This window comes from Protopterus annectens, chromosome 4.part1 (assembly GCF_019279795.1).
Source record: "Protopterus annectens isolate FY-2018-M chromosome 4.part1, PAN1.0, whole genome shotgun sequence".
In the NCBI taxonomy this organism is placed as follows: Eukaryota; Metazoa; Chordata; order Ceratodontiformes; family Protopteridae; genus Protopterus; species Protopterus annectens.
In genome coordinates, this window is record NC_056734.1 from 519,837,470 (window position 1) to 519,857,854 (window position 20,385).

At 41.2% G+C, this 20,385-nt stretch overlaps 1 protein-coding gene across 1 annotated transcript in view; it reads left to right on the forward strand.

The window, feature by feature from the left end:
• Positions 1 to 20,385, forward strand: part of LOC122801244 (rootletin-like) — a 2,937,720-nt gene that overhangs the window by 864,801 nt on the left and 2,052,534 nt on the right. The window contains exons 11-12 of the mRNA XM_044070796.1: positions 6,502 to 6,598; positions 7,092 to 7,181. Of these exons, the coding sequence (XP_043926731.1) occupies positions 6,502 to 6,598; positions 7,092 to 7,181 (187 nt within the window). The remainder of the gene's footprint in view (positions 1 to 6,501; positions 6,599 to 7,091; positions 7,182 to 20,385) is intronic.

Sequence of the window (20,385 nt, forward strand, 5' to 3'; positions counted from 1 at the left end):
CCAAGGAGGACTGTGTTATTCATTGTACATGCTGTGGAACAGACCAGTTGGTTGTGTAGCTCTTTCATGTATGTACTGTACCAAGGAGGACTGTGTTATTCATTGTACATGCTGTGGAACAGACCAGTTGGTTGTGTAGCTCATTCATGTATGTACTATACCAAGGAGGACTGTGTTATTCATTGTACATGCTGTGGAACAGACCAGTTGGTTGTGTAGGGCATTCATGTATGTACTGTACCACGGAGGACTGTGTTATTCATTGTACATGCTGTGGAACAGACCAGTTGGCTGTGTAGGGCATTCATGTATGTACTGTACCACGGAGGACTGTGTTATTCATTGTACATGCTGTGGAACAGACCAGTTGGTTGTGTAGCTCATTCATGTATGTACTGTACCATGGAGGACTGTGTTATTCATTGTACATGCTGTGGAACAGACCAGTTGGTTGTGTAGCTCATTCATGTATGTAATGTACCATGGAGGACTGTGTTATTCATTGTACATGCTGTGGAACAGACCAGTTGGTTGTGTAGGGCATTCATGTATGTACTGTACCAAGGAGGACTGTGTTATTCATTGTACATGCTGTGGAACAGACCAGTTGGTTGTGTAGGGCATTCATGTATGTACTGTACCATGGAGGACTGTGTTATTCATTGTACATGCTGTGGAACAGACCAGTTGGCTGTGTAGGGCATTCATGTATGTACTGTACCACGGAGGACTGTGTTATTCATTGTACATGCTGTGGAACAGACCAGTTGGTTGTGTAGGGCATTCATGTATGTACTGTACCAAGGAGGACTGTGTTATTCATTGTACATGCTGTGGAACAGACCAGTTGGTTGTGTAGGGCATTCATGTATGTACTGTACCAAGGAGGACTGTGTTATTCATTGTACATGCTGTGGAACAGACCAGTTGGTTGTGTAACTCATTCATGTATGTACTGTACGAAGGAGGACTGTGTTATTCATTGTACATGCTGTGGAACAGACCAGTTGGTTGTGTAGGGCATTCATGTATGTACTGTACCACGGAGGACTGTGTTATTCATTATACATGCTGTGGAACAGACCAGTTGGTTGTGTAGGGCATTCATGTATGTACTGTACCACGGAGGACTGTGTTATTCATTGTACATGCTGTGGAACAGACCAGTTGGTTGTTTAGCTCATTCATGTATGTACTGTACCATGGAGGACTGTGTTATTCATTGTACATGCTGTGGAACAGACCAGTTGGTTGTGTAGGGCATTCATGTATGTACTGTACCACGGAGGACTGTGTTATTCATTGTACATGCTGTGGAACAGACCAGTTGGTTGTGTAGGGCATTCATGTATGTACTGTACCAAGGAGGACTGTGTTATTCATTGTACATGCTGTGCAACAGACCAGTTGGTTGTGTAGCTCATTCATGTATGTACTGTACCACGGAGGACTGTGTTATTCATTGTACATGCTGTGGAACAGACCAGTTGGTTGTTTAGCTCATTCATGTATGTACTGTACCATGGAGGACTGTGTTATTCATTGTACATGCTGTGGAACAGACCAGTTGGTTGTGTAGGGCATTCATGTATGTACTGTACCACGGAGGACTGTGTTATTCATTGTACATGCTGTGGAACAGACCAGTTGGTTGTGTAGGGCATTCATGTATGTACTGTACCAAGGAGGACTGTGTTATTCATTGTACATGCTGTGCAACAGACCAGTTGGTTGTTTAGCTCATTCATGTATGTACTGTACCATGGAGGACTGTGTTATTCATTGTACATGCTGTGGAACAGACCAGTTGGTTGTGTAGGGCATTCATGTATGTACTGTACCACAGAGGACTGTGTTATTCATTATACATGTTGTGGAACAGACCAGTTGGTTGTGTAGCTCTTTCATGTATGTACTGTACCACGGAGGACTGTGTTGTTCATTGTACATGCTGTGGAACAGACCATTTGGTTATGTAGCTCATTCATGTATGTACTGTACCACGGAGGACTGTGTTGTTCATTGTACATGCTGTGGAACAGACCAGCTGGATGTGTAGCTCTTTCATGCATGTACTGTACCACGGAGGACTATGTTGTTCATTGTACATGCTGTGGAACAGACCAGCTGGATGTGTAGCTCATTCATGTATGTACTGTACCACGGAGGACTGTGTTATTCATTGTACATGCTGTGGAACACACCAGCTGGATGTGTAGCTCTTTCATGTATGTACTATACCAAGGAGGACTGTGTTATTCATTGTACATGCTGTGGAACAGACCAGTTGGTTGTGTAGCTCATTCATGTATGTAGTTTACCACGGAGGACTGTGTTATTCATTGTACATGCTGTAGAACAGACCAGTTGGTTGTGTAGGGCATTCATGTATGTACTATACCAAGGAGGACTGTGTTATTCATTGTACATGCTGTGGAACAGACCAGTTGGTTGTGTAGCTCTTTCATGTATGTACTGTACCAAGGAGGACTGTGTTATTCATTGTACATGCTGTGGAACAGACCAGTTGGTTGTGTAGCTCATTCATGTATGTACTATACCAAGGAGGACTGTGTTATTCATTGTACATGCTGTGGAACAGACCAGTTGGTTGTGTAGCTCATTCATGTATGTAATGTACCATGGAGGACTGTGTTATTCATTGTACATGCTGTGGAACAGACCAGTTGGTTGTGTAGGGCATTCATGTATGTACTGTACCAAGGAGGACTGTGTTATTCATTGTACATGCTGTGGAACAGACCAGTTGGTTGTGTAGGGCATTCATGTATGTACTGTACCATGGAGGACTGTGTTATTCATTGTACATGCTGTGGAACAGACCAGTTGGCTGTGTAGGGCATTCATGTATGTACTGTACCACGGAGGACTGTGTTATTCATTGTACATGCTGTGGAACAGACCAGTTGGTTGTGTAGGGCATTCATGTATGTACTGTACCAAGGAGGACTGTGTTATTCATTGTACATGCTGTGGAACAGACCAGTTGGTTGTGTAGGGCATTCATGTATGTACTGTACCAAGGAGGACTGTGTTATTCATTGTACATGCTGTGGAACAGACCAGTTGGTTGTGTAACTCATTCATGTATGTACTGTACCAAGGAGGACTGTGTTATTCATTGTACATGCTGTGGAACAGACCAGTTGGTTGTGTAGGGCATTCATGTATGTACTGTACCACGGAGGACTGTGTTATTCATTGTACATGCTGTGGAACAGACCAGTTGGTTGTTTAGCTCATTCATGTATGTACTGTACCATGGAGGACTGTGTTATTCATTGTACATGCTGTGGAACAGACCAGTTGGTTGTGTAGGGCATTCATGTATGTACTGTACCACGGAAGACTGTGTTATTCATTGTACATGCTGTGGAACAGACCAGTTGGTTGTGTAGGGCATTCATGTATGTACTGTACCAAGGAGGACTGTGTTATTCATTGTACATGCTGTGCAACAGACCAGTTGGTTGTGTAGCTCATTCATGTATGTACTGTACCACGGAGGACTGTGTTATTCATTGTACATGCTGTGGAACAGACCAGTTGGTTGTTTAGCTCATTCATGTATGTACTGTACCATGGAGGACTGTGTTATTCATTGTACATGCTGTGGAACAGACCAGTTGGTTGTGTAGGGCATTCATGTATGTACTGTACCACGGAGGACTGTGTTATTCATTGTACATGCTGTGGAACAGACCAGTTGGTTGTGTAGGGCATTCATGTATGTACTGTACCAAGGAGGACTGTGTTATTCATTGTACATGCTGTGCAACAGACCAGTTGGTTGTTTAGCTCATTCATGTATGTACTGTACCATGGAGGACTGTGTTATTCATTGTACATGCTGTGGAACAGACCAGTTGGTTGTGTAGGGCATTCATGTATGTACTGTACCACAGAGGACTGTGTTATTCATTATACATGTTGTGGAACAGACCAGTTGGTTGTGTAGCTCTTTCATGTATGTACTGTACCACGGAGGACTGTGTTGTTCATTGTACATGCTGTGGAACAGACCATTTGGTTATGTAGCTCATTCATGTATGTACTGTACCACGGAGGACTGTGTTGTTCATTGTACATGCTGTGGAACAGACCAGCTGGATGTGTAGCTCTTTCATGTATGTACTGTACCACGGAGGACTATGTTGTTCATTGTACATGCTGTGGAACAGACCAGCTGGATGTGTAGCTCATTCATGTATGTACTGTACCACGGAGGACTGTGTTATTCATTGTACATGCTGTGGAACACACCAGCTGGATGTGTAGCTCTTTCATGTATGTACTATACCAAGGAGGACTGTGTTATTCATTGTACATGCTGTGGAACAGACCAGTTGGTTGTGTAGCTCATTCATGTATGTAGTTTACCACGGAGGACTGTGTTATTCATTGTACATGCTGTAGAACAGACCAGTTGGTTGTGTAGGGCATTCATGTATGTACTATACGAAGGAGGACTGTGTTATTCATTTTACATGCTGTGGAACAGACCAGTTGGTTGTGTAGCTCTTTCATGTATGTACTGTACCAAGGAGGACTGTGTTATTCATTGTACATGCTGTGGAACAGACCAGTTGGTTGTGTAGCTCATTCATGTATGTACTATACCAAGGAGGACTGTGTTATTCATTGTACATGCTGTGGAACAGACCAGTTGGTTGTGTAGCTCATTCATGTATGTAATGTACCATAGAGGACTGTGTTATTCATTGTACATGCTGTGGAACAGACCAGTTGGTTGTGTAGGGCATTCATGTATGCACTGTACCAAGGAGGACTGTGTTATTCATTGTACATGCTGTGGAACAGACCAGTTGGTTGTGTAGGGCATTCATGTATGTACTGTACCATGGAGGACTGTGTTATTCATTGTACATGCTGTGGAACAGACCAGTTGGCTGTGTAGGGCATTCATGTATGTACTGTACCACGGAGGACTGTGTTATTCATTGTACATGCTGTGGAACAGACCAGTTGGTTGTGTAGGGCATTCATGTATGTACTGTACCAAGGAGGACTGTGTTATTCATTGTACATGCTGTGGAACAGACCAGTTGGTTGTGTAGGGCATTCATGTATGTACTGTACCAAGGAGGACTGTGTTATTCATTGTACATGCTGTGGAACAGACCAGTTGGTTGTGTAGCTCATTCATGTATGTACTGTACCAAGGAGGACTGTGTTATTCATTGTACATGCTGTGGAATAGGCCAGTTGGTTGTGTAGGGCATTCATGTATGTACTGTACCACGGAGGACTGTGTTATTCATTATACATGCTGTGGAACAGACCAGTTGGTTGTGTAGGGCATTCATGTATGTACTGTACCACGGAGGACTGTGTTATTCATTGTACATGCTGTGGAACAGACCAGTTGGTTGTTTAGCTCATTCATGTATGTACTGTACCATGGAGGACTGTGTTATTCATTGTACATGCTGTGGAACAGACCAGTTGGTTGTGTAGGGCATTCATGTATGTACTGTACCACGGAGGACTGTGTTATTCATTGTACATGCTGTGGAACAGACCAGTTGGTTGTGTAGGGCATTCATGTATGTACTGTACCAAGGAGGACTGTGTTATTCATTGTACATGCTGTGCAACAGACCAGTTGGTTGTGTAGCTCATTCATGTATGTACTGTACCACGGAGGACTGTGTTATTCATTGTACATGCTGTGGAACAGACCAGTTGGTTGTTTAGCTCATTCATGTATGTACTGTACCATGGAGGACTGTGTTATTCATTGTACATGCTGTGGAACAGACCAGTTGGTTGTGTAGGGCATTCATGTATGTACTGTACCACGGAGGACTGTGTTATTCATTGTACATGCTGTGGAACAGACCAGTTGGTTGTGTAGGGCATTCATGTATGTACTGTACCAAGGAGGACTGTGTTATTCATTGTACATGCTGTGCAACAGACCAGTTGGTTGTTTAGCTCATTCATGTATGTACTGTACCATGGAGGACTGTGTTATTCATTGTACATGCTGTAGAACAGACCAGTTGGTTGTGTAGGACATTCATGTATGTACTGTACCACAGAGGACTGTGTTATTCATTATACATGTTGTGGAACAGACCAGTTGGTTGTGTAGCTCTTTCATGTATGTACTGTACCACGGAGGACTGTGTTATTCATTGTACATGCTGTGGAACAGGCCAGTTGGTTGTCTAGCTCATTTATGTATGTACTATACCAAGGAGGACTGTGTTATTATTTGTACATGCTGTAGAGCAGACCAGTTGGTTGTGTAGCTCATTCATGTATGTACTGTACCAAGGAGGACTGTGTTATTCATTGTACATGCTGTGGAACAGACCAGTTGGTTGTGTAGCTCATTCATGTATGTACTGTACCACGGAGGACTGTGTTATTCATTGTACATGCTGTGGAACAGACCAGTTGGTTGTGTAGCTCATTTATGTATGTACGGCAACTGTCTTCTTTGTGTTGCAGGATCACAGAACTTACAGGGCAAGTAGAAAAGCTGAAGACCCAGAATGCTGAAAAGGATAGGGCAGTCACCAGTCTAAGACAGGACATTGTGTTACTGGTATGTTGCCATCTTAAGTCTCCTTTATGTACTGTTTCTTGGCCTTGTTCCAGAGGAGCAGCTGAAGACCTAGACGAGCACTTAAGTGATCTCTGTTATTATCTAGTATATGCTGTGTGCTGTGCTTTCATTGAAACACTGTATTTTTATGTGTTTTTAGTTCATGAATGACATGATCTCTTAGGATCCATTCACTTACCCATTTATTAAAAGATTAATTCATTGTAACATTGGTAGTTAAATTTAGTGAGCATTGCTTCCATCTGCCTGGCATGCATTCAGATGAATTTGCTATTTACTCAATGTCTTTCTTTTTGCTATCTGTCTGTTTGTCAAACTAATCAGTTTGTCCACCTTTGCTTCTTTTTTTTCCTTCTCTGCGTTTTTCCATATGTGGTCTTTTCTTTCTGTTTCCAGTCATTGTTTTTTTTCATGTTGTACACAAATGCTGCTGATTTTCATTTTTCTATTTTTTCCTCCTGTATCTTTGCAGGAATCCAGCAGGGCTGGAGAGATGACAGCTGCAGATGCTGTAAAAGCAGAGTGTGAATCCCTACATCAGGCCCTACACAATATAACTCAGGTATCATAGGATCAAGGTCCTTCTCTGTTATCATTCATGGGTTATAGATACAAACATACTGATATTAGTTGACATTTTTTATTTGTTTGCTTACTCCAGATACACCATTTTAGCCTGAATGGTCAGTCCATTAGTAAGCGCATATCTCCTCTTGGTCTGTTGGACAACAGAAGGACACTTACTGTTTCAGTTTACATTTACATCTGTGACTCCATTCAGAGGGCCTTTGAAAAAAGAGTTAATGAGAGCTTATATGTATCAATCATAATTTTATTGTTTTAATGTGTTTGTGTGTGTGTGTGTGTGTGTGTGTGTGTGTGTGTGTGTGTGTGTGTGTGTGTGTGTGTGTGTGTGTGTAAATATTTATATATATATATGAGTATATATATATATATAACACTTCTGTGTTACTGTTAGACAGAGGCACAGTATACTAACCTCGAAAAAGGGCTTAGCAAAATTAATTTAAAATGGGTGGCGAAAGCCATACACACTCTGGCTAGGCTTATAAATGCCCTAGGGCAGATAGCCTAGTATGAACCTATGAACCAGACAAAGTAAAAATATGAGGAAAATCACAGATGTCTTGTAAGTCTGGGCAGTTCAGATATATTGTTACTGGTCCTATGGTCAGTCATACTGCTGGCATTAGCGTATCTCCCAGCTCTCCAGTGTTTTAATGAATGTCCCTGATTTTCCTTATTTTCCCATGAAGTGTATAAGCTGGTTTCTGTGGTACATCATTTGATTTCCTCAGCTTTCAGTTGACTTTTGTTTGATGTTGGGCAAGTCATTTAAGCAGAAGGTCATTTGAGGTAATTTGGAAGTTGAATTAAAGTCCTCAGATTGTCTCTTAGACTGTATGCATGTGCTTTTTTTCTGTCTGCTTTATTGGTAGCGTATCTCAATATACTGGTCATTTAAGAATTCAGTGGCCAGACTTCACTATATGGAGATACACTTGATTTTCAATAGGCCGCTGATTGGGCTATCCAGCTGGTGTGCACATTTTGGAATACTAATAAGTAATAGTTTTATCATTTCTGTATAGTTTTATAATTTCTGTTGTTTGGCATTTTCAATGTAGTATTCTCAATGTTAAACAATTGATGAGTTGTACCTTGCTCTAGGTTGGCTCAGTCAAATACAGGTAAACTATTTTAAAACTAAACTGTACTTTTGTGAAGTTTTCTGCAACTTTTGAAATTAATTCTTGCAGCTTGCCTTTCACCCCTGTGATAACATTCTTCCGGGGTTTGATAGGTGCTAATGGCCAGGTTAAGGTTATCAGATATTAATAAGGTAGAAGCTACCTTGCCCACCTTTAGAAATACCTGCTAACCTTAACCCTAAACCTGCTTCTGCCGTTAACTTTAACCCTACACCCAACCTTAGAAAAGGACTACCAGTATTCTGATGAAGTATGGCCAGAGTTAGTGGTAGGGTTAATAGATCAGAAGAAAACACTATGTGCCTCTTTCAGTTTAAGTTTCTGTGCTTTAAATGTTCAATGTACTGTGATTTAAATGTAATCCATATGTATTTGTGTGTGTGTGTGTGTGTGTGTGTGTGTGTGTGTGTGTGTGTGTGTGTGTGTGTATGTGTGTGTGTCTGTGCACTTGCGCGTGCACACACGCACATGTGAGTGTGTATAGATATAGAAATATATCTATACTCACACACACACTCACACAGAACACACACACAGACAGCCATGCACTTTTTATCATACTGTCCTGTAATACTGTTTTTAGATTAGCAGTTATAACTACTATGAGATTCTCAGTTACATTTCTTTAATGCGTGACAAGCCTATATACTGTCATCAGTATCAGGGCAAACTGCCATCAACTTGTATACGTTTTCTTAAGACAGAGTGTCATTAAATATAAATCGTTCTTTTATGCCTAATGTGGATGCAGAATGAATGTTTAATCCATTCTGCTGTCTGGATTCATTCCAGAAAAGGGGAAACAAAGATCAGAGGTAGCCAAGATACTACTTTGAAAGAAAAGCTACCACTAGAAACTCAAAACAGCTGTTTGCAAACAAGGATTCATTTATTTGAGAAATGGGTAATTAAACTAGTCCAAATGACCCATTCGGTCATGGCTGGAGTTTACAGCAAATACAGAATGCAAGCAACATAACGCAGATTTATGTTACTGCAATGAAATGCAAGCATAATTTCACAGATATAAATATAATATACAGGGACCACAGATAAGCTGAATGATGCGTAATGTATTGACAGAAACAAGTAATACAACTCTTTTTTTTTAACGGTAGTCAAAGAAAAGCAGTGCCATTTGTTTATCCAGATCTGTATTTAGAACCTATACCTCAAAATGCATGTATAGCTAGAAGTATATATATTTTTGGTCCCACATGTTTCACTCTCCTACGCTACTAGGACTTGGTTACACCACTTCTACATAAGTACATTATATTAACTTGCCATCAGGGACCAGGTTTGTAGCTTAAGCTGTGCTTCACCTGCAGTGTCAGGTCTGCTGAGGGCATGCTTCCGCATTGTCAACTACTGTCGAGAGTGCATATCCTTCTGGCTGACTAGCTCTTCCCACTTGTTGCTTTATACATGTGCTTAACCTCAGGCCACCATGAAGCTACCAGGAGCAGCTGAGGTCACTAAATAACAGAGAGGATGGATGCAACAAAATATGCAGTGATGTGAGAGTGCACCCGGTCTCAAAAGGCATCAATACACCAACAACGAGCTTAATCCAAATGTGGGACAGGAGACGAGGGGCTGAAGATGGTGTTATTGAGGAAATGGAGAAGGGAGGTAGGAGGTTTATTCGTGTGAGCAATGCAGGGGCCATTGACACAAAATGGAGAGGCATGAGGATCTATGAGCAACCCTAAGCTGCTGGCAGAACGAGGGGTTATCATAGAAGGGAATAGGGCAAGTAAGAGCTAAGAGTTCTGATGGATGTGTGGATTGAAAGGATTTTTGGTGAATCTAGTCCACATATAGATGTAGATGATGCTTGTCCATAGATAGTACAGACCTCAAGAAAGAAGGAATGATAAAGCACAACATTTGTTGGAGGGGTGTCTGGTTTAATTGTGACATATTAGTGAGTGATAATGTAATCAGTGATAACTAATGCAGCTCTCATGATTTTTTTTTAAAGACAGAGTATGTAGTATTCCCACAGTTTCTGCTTACCCAGAGAAAACAGAAATCCCAGAGTTAGTATATGTATATGTTAGAGGTGTGGGGTGTCCCTGAGTTAGTATAGCTAAATGTTAGAGGTATGGGGTATCCCAGAGTTAGTATATGTAAATGTTAGAGCTGTGGGGTGTCCCAGAGTTAGTATAGCTAAATGTTAGAGGTGTGGGGTGTCCCAGAGTTAGTATATGTAAATGTTAGAGATGTGGGGAGTCCCAGAGTTAGTATAGCTAAATGTTAGAGGTGTGGGGAGTCCCAGAGTTAGTGTAGCTAAATGTTAGAGGTTTGGGGAGTCCCAGAGTTAATATAGCTAAATTTCAGACGTCTGGGGATTCCAAGAGTTAGTATATTTAAATGTTAGAGGTGTGGGGAGTCCCAGAGTTAGTATAGCTAAATGTTAGAGGTGTGGGAGTCCCAGAGTTAATATAGCTAAATGTTAGAGGTGTAGGGAGTCCCAGAGTTAGTATATCTAAATGTTAGAGGTGTGGGGAGGTACACTTCTGCTTGTAGTGTGTGAGTGTGTGTGTGTGTGTGTGTGGGGGGGGGGTTAAGCCCCCTCCCCTATAAAAACACCTTTTTATGTGATTTTGTTTTTCTTTCAAATGTTGACTCATGGAGGAAATTTTGCTTTATTGTGACTGCAGTTGTGCATTTCAGTTACATAAGTGTGTCTCATGTCTGACATGGAACCTTCTTGTTGTCAAGGAGACAGTGCTGGAAGAGTTGTTGTAAGGAGTAGATAAATGAATGATTACAGCACTGAATTTCTGTGTTTGTGTGGGTATAGGCAGTGTGGCAGTGGCTGGAGGAAGTACATTTTTAGAATAGGTTCAGAGGAAGATGGATGGACTCAAGATCAAAGGTGTGGTACTGGATGCTTATGGCGAATACTAAAAAAGGGAAAAAGAAAGAAGTAGGGCGTGAGTATATTGTGTGGTTAGAAAGTGTTAACATGGTTAGGGTGCTGTGATCCATGAAGAAGATGCACATAGATTTGGGGAATAGATTAGACTGATCAGTATAGTTAACCAATGGGTAGCGTGCAAGAGAAGGACCTTTTCTTCTAATGTACAGATACGCTGATAGGAGCAGTGAGGATATTATGAGACCAGGGACAGGAATAGACTGAGTACCAGAGGAGATTTGTGCAAACACATCCACTACTGAGGTTACTGGTGCACTGAGATTTCAGAGCCTAGGAATTGTATGGAGTAATATTGTAAATGGATGTCTGCATCACGTATTGGTCAGTTTAAGCATTGTTTATAGGTTCATAGGTTGGTACTAGGCTATCAGCCCTAGGGCCTATACAAGCCTAGCCATAACAATTCCCTGGCTATTTCTTCCCACACTATTTACTTCCCTGGACCCCTGTCTAGCAGGGTGACTGACGTGATCCCCGGGGTGAATTTCCTTTCTCCCATCCAATCGTCAAGGTTCCTTTTGAAGAGGACCAAAGAGGCACTTTGCTTGACAGGTATGGGCAATGTATTCCAGAGTGTGGGGAGTCTCTGGGTTAGGAACCTATCCCTCCAGCATGTTTTGGTTATTGTGATGACAAGGTTTAGATCCCTGGAGCGTGTGGCTCTGAGGGATTGGGATTTCTTTAAGTGTAGCATGTCCAACAGCTCTGGGTTTGACATGGCCTTGTATGTTAAGCAAAGATCGCCTCTGAATAGACGATATGCGAAAGAGTATAGCTGGAGTTTTTTAAGGCGGTCAGCATAGGACATCTGCTTTAGGCCTGTGATTCTTTTAGTGAGGTATTTCTGCGGCCTTTCCAGTTGTTGCAGATGTCTTGAGAGGTACATACCAAACACGGCGTTGTATTCTATAATGGGTCTAATGAGGGATGAGTACAGTGGGACAATGACCTCCTTTTTTCTGGATGAAAAGCCCTTAGTGATGAGGTGTGCCACATACAAGGATTTCCTGACTGTTGTGGCGATGTGGTTATCGAAGGTGAGACCACTGTCCACCTGTGTCCCTAAATCTCTTATCACACTTTCGGTGTTTAGTGTACTGCCACCTATATGGTAATTCACGGATACATGTTTTTTTCCCAAAGGGGATAACTATACATTTCTTGGCATTGAGCTTGAGCCCTTGGCCCTGGCACCAAGCATCTATTTCTGTAAGGCCCTTTTGTAGATTATCCACATCATTTGGGGATTCAATAATGGCTCGGTCATCTGCGAACTTTGTTATCCAGAGTCCCTTAGTGTTAGCCTGCACTTCAGAGAAGTAGATGCCAAACAAGAGCGGTCCCAGGACTGAACCCTGAGGTACTCCACTTGTCACTTGTCTGGAGCTGGATTTGGAGTCGGCTACTTTTACAGTGTGGGTTCTATCAGTAAGCCAGTTAGCAACCCACTGGGTGATGTAGGGATTAATGCCCAGCTTAGTAAGTTTATCTATGATTCCAGAGTGGGGGATGGTGTCAAAGGCCTTGGCAAGGTCTAGATAGGCTGTGTGGACCACCTCACCCTTGTCCATGGCTCTGGAGACTGATTCAAAGAAGTCAATCAGGTTCAAGAGACAAGATCGGCCCTTCACGAACCCAAACTGGGTGGGGTCCAGTGGCTACTGATTAGTATAATTGTGGACAGTTAGTTATGGATGTCGGACCGCTAATCAGAAATAAACTTATAAAGACTGTATGAGTGTCTGTAGCTGTATTATGTGTATAAAACTTTTAAAAAATTACTTATCAGAATAAATAAATAAATAAGTCACCACCGTTCTCCAAAAATTGAGTAGTTTAGCAATTCTTCTACCTGCTGCTTTCAGCTAGCTATAATGTCCAGGTCCAGTAACTGAACTCAGGTCACTTCTATGACAGACCTTCTAGTGCCTAAGTCTGTTAACTGAACTCAGGTCACATCGATCACAATTAGTTGAACCCAGGTGACTTCTGTGACAGATAGATCCTTTATTGCTCAGGTCTGCTAACTGAACTGAACCTAGGTCACTTTAGTCCTAATTAGCCTCTCTAGTGTCTGTGTCTGCTATATGAACCCCGGTCACTTTGGTCACAGCTAGTGGTGCCCAGGTTCAATAACTGAACCCAGTTCAGTTTTGTAACAGATAGCTCCTCTAGTGCCCAGGTCTGCTAATTAAACCCAAGTAAGTCCCTTCTGTGATGGATAGCTTGTTTAATGCTATGGTCTGCTAACTAAATCCAGGTCACTTCTGTGATTGATAGCTCGTATAATGCCCAGACTTGCTAACTGATCCAGTTTATTTTTGTGACAAATTGCATAGTACCCTGTCACTTTGGCCACAGACATGAATTAATCACTCTATCCCACAGTGCTATTATATAGCAGACAGCGATTCTTAGAGACTGTAATTATAAGAACATATAAAAACTGATTGGATTCCATACTTCTGGGTAATTTAGGGGAGAAGCTGAAGGGGAAGTAAAATGAGTAAAGCAGATTAATGGAATAAATTGCTTTACTGTTTTGTGGGGGTAAAGAACAGTGAATTCAGGATGGAAAGGCGGTTTTGAAAGGAAAGGAACATATGACAATAATATGATAGGTATATTACAATGTAGCCACATTAAAACATGTGGGCTGTAGACTGTATAGCATCCCTGAAACAATTAAATGTATCTTGATCAGGCAGGATATATGGAAACTTGATCCTAAAGGAGAGAAAGATGTTTTATACAATATTTGGGGAGAAGAAAAGGTAATGACTTTAGGGGGTATGATATCTGATAAATGGCGTGCTGGAGCGAGAGAGAGAGAGACAGAGAGAGAGAGAGAGATGAGGTTATGCAGTAAGGAGGCCAGAAGACAGGTTGACCCTTCAGTTACAGTCAGTTACAGTCAATTACAGTCAAGCTATTGCCTGTGAGAGACTGTAGTGCTCCCCGATTAGATAAATTCAGCCTGCAGATTTGCAGTCTTAGGCAGCTGCAGTGAGAGCCCTAGATAACTCAAGGGACACCATATCTGCTAATTGAACCCTGATAACTTTGGTCACAGTTATGTGTTCTAGTGCCCAGGTCTGCTAACTGAACCTAGGTCACTTTAGTCATGAATAGCCAAAAAATGTTAGATGATAGCACACTCCATTATACAGTTTAGGAATGAGAAGATTTTTTTCAATGACACCTGTAGCGTCTGAAAACGAGAATATAGTGTCTCTGTATAAATATTTAAGTTAGGTTGCAATTTTAATGATGATTACAGAGACTAGTATGAAAGTCAGTATAGGGGGCATCCAGCCAAACACCCATATATTTACATTTGGACACCTGAAGGACATGGATGCTGTTTGCTGGGGCTTCCAATAACTGAAGTGAAGTAAAGAAAAATAAAAACATTTATGAAGTACCACACAAGGCTGACTTGGTTTTGGAGATGGTCATAGTCTGATATTTAATTGAAACCAGTCCCAGATTGGGGTGAAGTTAGTTTGCAGGGAGCTTTGAACTGATGGAACATTATATCTTGAGACAAGCAAATCTCAGTTGCCTGCATAGAGACCAGTACTCAGGCTGTGATAAATTAAAGAAGAGATTGTGAATAAAAAAGAAAATAAGAGACGATCAAGATTTGAGCTTTGGGTGGATATGGACATGACAAAAAGGGTGGACTAGCAAATGGCTGTCTTTGGTTCAGTAGAAATTGAGCAGCATGTCCATTCAGGTTATGAAAGAACCAGTATACAGGGCCTTCTCCAAGAGCACATTAGTGGGAATAGACTTACTTATATCATAAGAATGTTCATAAATAAGTTGTCTAAACATGCGCTCTGTTTTTCCCACATAAAAAAAGAGGACATAACTTACACATGGCAAAATACTCCCACTAATGCGCTCTGGAGACGTATTGCAAACCATGGAAGTCATACATTCTGTTTTTGTGTTTTAGAACAGGTGGAACAGCACCCAAGGGGTGGTCCTTGGTCTATCAAGTTGTAAGAAAGAGAGTTGTGGTGGTAAATCTTTCTTAATGCTTCAGTAACACCCGGCCTAACTGAAGTAATTAGTATTAGTAGCTTACTTAAAATGAGAGCATATTTAAGATGACATAATTTCATACTTTTTATATTTTATGTTACAGTTATTTTAAGTGTTATCGTTATTGTTTTTATTTCCATGATGTTATATCATGTATTTGTTTTTGTAAAGTTTTTTGTTACTAACAGGATCATGTGATTTGTGCAGAGAGTATTTAAGGGGTCACATGTTGATTTTAAAATGTCTGATGAAATCTTTTTAACGAAAGCGCTTACTTCTTGATGTGTTGGAATTAAACTCTCTTTCCTGGCAGCCTTTGTTAAGGTTTCCTTGGTTCTTAGTCTAAGGGGAGGGCCTTCCCAGTTTGAGCTATCAATGCCCAGTAAAATAAGCAGAGGAGATGCGACTGGGAAGAGCTCTCAAGGCCAAATTTGCAATAGGAGAGGGCAGCTCAAAAGCCGCAAAGGTTGAAAGCACAACAGATACTGGAGGTGGATGAGACACAAAACTGATTTAAATGGTTGGATAAGTGGAGTCAAAATGCCATTTTGGTTTTAGTTTGTGCTCAGGATATTCAGTTTCTAAGAAACTTTGAGAAGACAATGACTGATTGCTTCTGCAATTTTAATAACAGGGAAAATGAAAGATGGAAATAGCTAAAGCTCTAGCCAGTAGAATTTATCTTCCCAAAACTGCAGAAATGACCAGGTTGTATGTTTCAGGCCCAAGACTTCAGGCAGATATTTGAGTTTAGTTTGACTTGTTACATGAATGTAAGAAAAACATTTATAGAGAATGGCCTAGTGCAGGCCTGTCAGGTCATTATAGCAACTTCAGCAGCTTTGGGCTGAGCACCAGCTCCCCATTACTTAGCAGTCTGTATGTGCCCAGTGCATGCTGTACTCCCTTCATACCAAACATTCCTGAGCACACCAGTTCCTCTTTGCCCAGTGCCCTGTGCATGTCCATTGCATGTTATACTCCAAACAGACCATCTACACCTAGGCACACCAGCTAGTCATTGCCCAATGTCCTGTATTTATAGCTGTTATACACTGTATCCCATACAGACCATGCACACATAGACACACCATTTCCTCATTGCCCAGTGCCCTGTGTGTGCTCATTATATGCTACACCCCATACAGACCATCCACACCTAGGCACACCAGCTAAACATTGTGCAGTGCCCTGTGTGTGTACCTGTTATACAGTGTACCCCATGGAGACTACCACACCTAGACACACCAATTACTCATTGCGTAGTGCCCTGTGTGTACCTGTTATACATGATATCCCATACAGACCATCCACACCTAGGCACACCAGTTACTCATTGCACAGTGCCCTCTGTGTGTACCTGTTATACAATGTATCCCATACAGACCATCCACACCTAGGCACACCAGTTACTCATTGTCAAGTGCCCTGTGTGTGTACCTGTTATACATGATATCCCATACAGACCATCCACACCTAGGCACACCAGTTACTCATTGCACAGTGCCCTCTGTGTGTACCTGTTATACACTGTATCCCATACAGACCATCCACACCTAGGCACACCAGCTAAACATTGTGCAGTGCCCTGTGTGTGTACCTGTTATACAGTGTACCCCATGGAGACTACCACACCTAGACACACCAATTACTCATTGCATAGTGCCCTGTGTGTGTACCTGTCATACATGATATCCCATACAGACCATCCACACCTAGGCACACCAGTTACTCATTGCACAGTGCCCTATGTGTGTACCTGTTATACACTGTATCCCATACAGACCATCCACACCTAGGCACACCAGTTACTCATTGTCAAGTGCCCTGTGTGTGTACCTGTTATACAGTGTATTCCATACAGACCATCTATACCTAGGCACACCAGCTACACATTGAGCAGTGCCATGTGTGTGTACTTGTTATACAGTGTATCCCCTACAGACCATCCACACCTAGACACACCAGTTACACACTGCACAGTGCCCGGTGTGTGTACCTGTTATACATGATATGCCATACAGACCATCCAAACCAAGGCACACCAGTTACTCATTGCACAGTGCCCTGTGTGTATACCTGTTATACAGTGTATCCCATATAGACCATCAATACCTAGGCACTAGGTACATTTTTCAACCCTACTCCCCTTTCACAGTACTTATGAGTTCTGTACACTGTATATATTGAATATTTTAAAATGTGATCTTTATTATGTTTATTTTTGATAAGCATTCACTGTTTGTCATACACAACTTTATTGTATGCTGCTTGAATTATTTGGAGCCCATTTACCCCATCTATATATAAATCCGCTGCATACTAGTTTGCTGTAATGGGTATATGCACTTTAAATGGTATAATATTCGATTAAGACACCTGTAGCAAAACTTACCAGTGCCTCAACCAGGCATTTTGCTTTTTATTTAAACCATTCTGTGAGATTCTGTGACCTCCTAAGTTAGATATAACACGTAGGAGGTGCAGAGAGCATGACCTTCTGCATGGGGGGTACAATGGCTTTTCTCCCACATGGAAATGAAGTAAAAAGATTTGTCATAGGACTGTGCAGTTTCAGATGAGCACTCTTGATCTGATCTGGGATAGCTAACATTCTGTTTATTATTTGACCATTAACAACTCAGCAGGTTCTGATATACAGAAGTTCACGACACGTTGAGGTAACTGACCATTCATAAGTTTCCCTTGATAGTTTAACTTTATAATTATTGTCTTAAAATACTTTGTTAACGTTACTTCAGAATATTTTAAAATCATGCATCAGCATTTGTTGATGCATGTGTTCATATGCACATAGATTTTATCCCATTTTCCCAATAATTTATTCATGCAGTCATGTAGCTTTCATTGTTGGATAACACAAGGTTTCTTCTTATCTGCTGCACCACAATATATTATCTGATGTTGTTAATCTTCTTTCCATTCATCACTGATGGGTTCGGTTCAGAGCCCTCGGAACCGAGTCGGCCTTTTACCAAGCTCGCACCAGCCAAAAATCTCTTGAGCTAAGTTTCTCCCCAGAATGACCTTCTCCCTGTTACCTCAGATCTCGTTTGCCACGTAGCCATAAAGCCGCGTTTCAGCCGAGCTCTCAGCTAAGTGGAACTTTATTGATATTTGTGTGAAAAACCTTTGATATCTTCATTTTTTTATTGAGCAAATAGTATTTCTAGTGGGCTTTCTTCAGTCAGACCTTGTTTTTTTCCTCTCTACTCTACTCGTTGTTACCGTTGGTAAACTTTCAAGTACCATTGTTGGTACGTCCTTTCCTCCCTTATCATTGTGGTATTCCTTCAAAGCTGGTATTTTTCTTTCCTGTCTAGCCTGTTATCTTTGGTTTTTAGTAAGGTGTTTCTGTTTTCTCTCCTACATATCACTGTATTAGATTGTGACTTCTTTGAATGGTGTTTGACTTATTTGTTCTAACTGGTTATACTGTTGGCCTGTGGTATCTCTCTATCAAGTTGTCGGATAAGAATGGTACTTCAGGTTTTACACATTGTGCTTCATATAATGGCAAGTTACCTAATAGTTATTCTCATGATGACTGTGTTTACTGTTTGGGAGTGCCCCACCTTTCGGTGCAGTCTCCTTGTGACATTTGTCAGAGTTTCAGTCAACACACTCTTAATGAGCACAAAAATAAACTGACACTGAAAGGGCTACTTAAGTCTCCATTTTCAGAGGTTATTTCTGTGATGGAGGTCTCAGTCCCTCCTACTAAGGACAAAAAGAGGTCCCACTCGGTTCCCTCCTCTCCATCGGGTGATCAGGATAAGCCTGTGAAATCAAAGGTCCCAAAGTTGTCTTCGGAGCATAAATCTGCCTCTACGGCTCCATCTTCCTATGCTCCAAGAATGTTGAAACCTTTGATACCGGCGCCAGTTTCGGCACCGGTCCTGCCTCCGGCACCGATTATAGACCTCACTATGTCTATTTCGACTTCGGCACCTGTGGCCAGTTTGATTCCTTTGGCAGTTATGATACACACCCAGCTGGTATGCAAGTATATGTCAATCCTGTATACATGTAGATTGTATATCTAGCACTGAGTATCTCTACATTTTAGGATTTTATTATATTACACTTAGGGCACACATGTCCTTGTAGGAAACGCAATAACTAGGGAAGATATTTAAATTAAAGTTAGTTTCATTTCTCATTGTAATGAATGATTTTATAGCAATGAAAGACAGCAGGCATGTTTTTGATGAATTTGTCAATTCTACTACAACTGAAGGATCCTTCCATGTATTTTAATTAACAGACATAAGCTTTTATTTTTTATGTGAAAAAAATCACACTCTGCATCCAGTTTAGAAGCTGGATAGTCTCCAGTACAGGATATGTCGACATTATAATAAACAAACATAAAACATGCTCATGAGAGCAATGCCCAGGGCAACACCAATAACTGTAAAAAATTGTTTATTTATATTGTTTTTTTTCCCATTTAAAAATAAATCACATTCTTGTTTTAGTCCATCAATCCTCAATGGTGCAGTCCTGTTTTTTCAGAATATGTATTTGTTGTCTCCTTAGAGAAGAAGAAATTTCCAGTTGTTGACTTATCCCGATTTGGCTTTTTACTAACTGCCCTGCAAAAGTTTGATGTCACTAAATAAAACTCATGTTAGCTTTTTTTGTACTCTTATCTTAGCATACAAACTATGCAGCTTTCTAATCAAGAAGTTTATTGCTTTGGTACATGTATACATGATTTTCAGAAACTCATGACTGGTAGCTGGGATGTCATCATATCAGAGCATATCATCTGTGGGATAAAGAAGTGAAGAAAAAGCAATAAAGATGAAGCAATCAAAGCATCTGAAGTAAAGGACATGAAGGAAGGGGGTGGGGGGGCACTACAGTGGAAGACAGTGACCCAGCAATCCTCACAGGTGTTACATTCCCCCATTTTGAGGATGAAGTACCTAGAAAATGGTAGTAAGAATCTATATTTTCGCATACAACAAAGATCTATTATTCATGGGTGCTCAAAGATTGCC